The sequence below is a fragment of the Mastomys coucha genome, unplaced genomic scaffold, assembly GCF_008632895.1.
Source record: "Mastomys coucha isolate ucsf_1 unplaced genomic scaffold, UCSF_Mcou_1 pScaffold5, whole genome shotgun sequence".
Classification (NCBI taxonomy): domain Eukaryota; kingdom Metazoa; phylum Chordata; class Mammalia; order Rodentia; family Muridae; genus Mastomys; species Mastomys coucha.
The window spans coordinates 83,313,091-83,317,045 of NW_022196911.1; the positions used below are offsets into that span (position 1 = coordinate 83,313,091).

General features: G+C 45.0%; 1 protein-coding gene across 2 annotated transcripts in view; it reads left to right on the forward strand.

The window, feature by feature from the left end:
* The window catches only part of Tex14 (testis expressed 14, intercellular bridge forming factor), a 75,634-nt gene that overhangs the window by 10,658 nt on the left and 61,021 nt on the right, over positions 1–3,955 (forward strand). For both annotated transcript variants that reach the window (XM_031354380.1, XM_031354381.1), the window contains exons 6-7: positions 239–362; positions 2,584–2,762. In XM_031354380.1, the coding sequence (XP_031210240.1) occupies positions 239–362; positions 2,584–2,762 (303 nt within the window). The remainder of the gene's footprint in view (positions 1–238; positions 363–2,583; positions 2,763–3,955) is intronic.

The window sequence follows — 3,955 nt, forward strand, 5'->3', positions numbered from 1 at the left end:
AGGCAAGATCTTATGTGGTCCAGACTGGACCTGAGCTCACTGTGTAGTAGAGGGTGACCTTGAACCTCGTGTTACCTCCATCTTCCAATTACCAGGATTAAAGGCTGTGCCACCGTGCTCGGCTATAAATGGGATTTGTTTAAAATGTGTTCAAATGACCTACAAGAAAGAACATCACCTATGTTTTCATCATGCCCTATGCATGGCCTGTCCTTCTGAAGATTTTTATCTTTTGTAGCAACCTGCGGCATCCTAACCTGCTGCAGCTGATGGCTGTATGTCTGTCCCGGGACCTGGAGAAAATTCGTCTGGTTTATGAGCGTATCACAGTCGGCACACTGTTCAGTGTCCTCCACGAACGAGTATGGTCATTGTATAGATACCCCAGCTGTCCTTACTCTTCTCCCTGCCCTCTTCCTGGCTGTCTTTGCAGAATTCCCATTTGCTAGATAGACCTGTAATCCTTTTCATGTGTCGCATGTGGTGTAACATACCAGATAAGGCTGAAAGCATGTGGTGGTGGAACTAATGTGACTTCATTTTTTTCACATTGTTTGCTTGCTTGATTACTTGATTAATGTGTGTGTCTGTCTGTCTGTCTATGTCCCACCAAGCGGTCAGAGGATAACTTTTTGGAAGAAGAGCTCTTCTACGTACTGTGTGGGTGTCAGGGATTAAAATCGGGTCACAGGCTTGGCAGCAAGCACCTGTACCCTCTGAGCCCTTTCGCTGGTCCTAATACAGTACTTTTTTTGTTTTTTATTGTTAGTCTTCCTCCTCTTCTTTCTTTTCTTTTCTTTCCTTTCCTTTCCTTTTTTTTTCTTCTGGTTTTTCGAGACAGGGTTTCTCTGTGTAGCCTTGACTGTCCTGGAACTCACTCTGTAGACCAGGCTGGCCTTGAACTCAGAAATCTGCCTGCCTCTGCCTCCCAAGTGCTGGGATTATAGGCGTGCGCCACCACTGCCCGGCTTTCTTCTTTCATTAAGCAAATTTGTGTGTGTGTGTTGTGTGTGTGTGCATGTGTGTGTGCGTGTATGTGTGCATGCTGCATCCCTGTGCATGTATGTGCCGACGTTATGTGCATGGAGTTCAGAGGATAACTTTGTGCAATTGGTTTTCCCCTTTCTTCTTTATGTGGGTTCTGAGGAGTGAACTCAGGTCATTGCAGGTCATAAGGTTTATATGACAACTTTTTTACCTGCTGAGCCATGTAGATGTCTCATTTTGTTTTGAGACAGGCTTTAACTATGTAACCCAGCCTAGCTCAAGTTCTTCCTACTTCTCAGTCTCCTAAAGCTGGATTGCTGGTGTGTACAATTGCTGGCCTCCCAGTCTTGCTTTCCTTTCTTTTTCCTCTTTCTTTCTTTCTTTCTTTCTTTCTTTCTTTCTTTCTTTCTTTCTTTCTTTCTTTCCTTCCTTCCTTCTTTGTTTTTTGTTTTTTTGTTTTTGTTTTGTTTTGTTTTGTTTTTTTGGTTTTTCGAGACAGGGTTTCTCTGTGTAGCCTTGGCTGTCTTGGAACTCTGTAGACCAGGCTGGCCTTGATGTCAGAAATCCACCTGCCTCTGCCTCCCAAGTTCTGGGATTAAAGGCATGCGCCACCACTGCCGGCTCTTTCCTTCCTTCTTTCTTTCTTCCTTCCTCCCTCCCTCTCTCTCCCTTCCTTCCTTCCTTCCTTCATTCCTTCCTTCCTTCCTTACGTTCTTTCCTTCAAATCAGCCCTTTAATAGTTCGACAGAAGCCGGGCAGTGGTGGCGCACGCCTATAATCCCAGCACTTGGGAGGTAGAGGCAGGCGGATTTTTGAGTTCGAGGCCAGCCTGGTCTACAGAGTGAGTTCCAGGACAGCCGGGGCTACACAGAGAAACCCTGTCTCGAAAAAAAGTTCAACAGAGCTAGAAACATATAGGTGAATTCGGGCTGAGCCATTAGCCACAGGTTCTTTCTCCCTACATTTTCATGTTCTTTTGGGCTGGGATATGGCTTCTTTTTTTTTTTTAAAGATTTATTAATTTTTATATATAAGTACACTGTAGCTGTCTTCAGACATACCAGAAGAAGGTGTCAGATCTCATTACAGATGGTTGTGAGCCACCATGTGGTTGCTGGGATTTGAACTCTGGACCTTCGGAAAAGCAATCAGTGCTCTTACCCACTGAGCCATCTCACCAGCCCTGGGATATGGCTTCTAAGAGCTCTTTCTCTGTGACCTTATTCTAAATATCCTGGATGGGCATAAAGAGAGACCCTCTAGAGAATCTTTTTTCTTTATCTGTTTGGACTGGAAGCTGAATTAATTTTCCTCAACTTGTAGAGTCCTTTGAGCTTCCTGATTCTTCCAGCTGCAAAATTAGACAGGAGGGTGCCAGGACAGGTTTACTGGTGTGAGTGGACAGACCTCCCTGGCGTTTCCCCAGGTTAACCTGGAGTACGCATATCAGGCCTGGGTCAGTGGGACTGCAGCTACTTAACCTTACTGACATTTAGGCTCCCATCTGCTAAATGAGAAACCAGGAAGCAGCAAGAATCAAGTGGAAAAGCTTTGGAAATGGCACCAGCAGGTCTTTTCTTTCTCTCTTGCTTGCAGAGGTCTCAGTTCCCAGTGTTGCACATGGAAGTGATTGTGCACCTGCTGCTCCAGATTGCTGATGCCTTGATATACCTGCATTCCCGAGGGTTCATCCATCGGTCCCTTAGCTCCTATGCTGTCCACATTGTCTCTGCAGGAGAAGCAAGGCTGACTAACCTGGAATACATGATGGAAAGGTAGGTATAGGCTGCAGTGTAGTTTCTCTCTGTTTTTATTTTATTTTATTTTATTTTATTTTATTTTATTTTATTTTATTTTATTTTATTTTATTTTATGTGTATGAGTACACTGTAGCTGTACAGATGGCTATGAGCCATCATGTGTGTGGCTGCTGGGAACTGAACTCAGGACCTCTGCCAGCCCCACTTGCTCCAGTGTAATTCACTGTAGCTGTCTTCAGACGCACCAGAAGAGGGCGTCAGATCCCATTACAGATGGTTGTGAGCCACCATATGGTTGCTGGGATCCGAACTCAGGACCTTCTGGAAGAGCAGTCAGTTCTCTTACCCGCTGAGCCATCTTGCCAGTCCAGTTTCTTTCTTAAGAGGGACTTCATTACAGTATTGACATCTAATCTGTTCAAGACACATGATTGGTGAGAAAACTGTCCATCTGGACAGAAAGAGATTTCCCAAATGCTTATCTTTGTTTGCCAAGGCTATAGATAACTCTTAAAAAATTGTTTTACAGCTGGACGGTGGTGGTGCATGCCTTTAATCCCAGCACTTGGGAGGCAGAGGCAGGTGGATCTCTGAGTTCAAGGCCAGCCTGGTCTACAGAGTGAGTTCCAGGACAGCCAGAGCTACACAAACCAAAAAAAAAAAAAAAAAAAAAGTTTTACATTTTATGTGTGGTGGGTGGAGAGGAAGAGAGAAGAGGGAGAGAGGGGGCAACTTATGGTTCTTTCCTGTAGCTGTCCAGCGGCTTACAGTTGAGCAGGGTTCACCTGAAAGGAGGGCTGGAAATGAAAAAGACTATGGACAAGAGAAGATGAAGCCAAGACAAGGTTCTATCAAGGCTCAAAGTTTATTTCTGCAGCTCTGGCTTATAAGCACCTCAGCAAACAAAGTTCTTCTTGAAAAAGTTTCTCCGCAGATTAGACATAGATAGGTGTTCCTCTTGGCTGCACAGTGGCTCTCTGGCCGTGGCTCCACACACTGTGCTCATGGCAGTACCTTGGCTCTTTCCTTCTACCATGTGGGTCCTGAGGATCACATTCAGGCCAGTACTGCTTACTTTCTTGTCTGTCCATCCGTCCGTCTGTCTGTCTCTTGTCTGAAATGGAGTCTTGTATATAGCTCAGTCTGACCTCAGATTTACTGGTCTTGAATTTACAGTTCTCTTTCCTAGGCTTCTCAAGAGCTGTTAC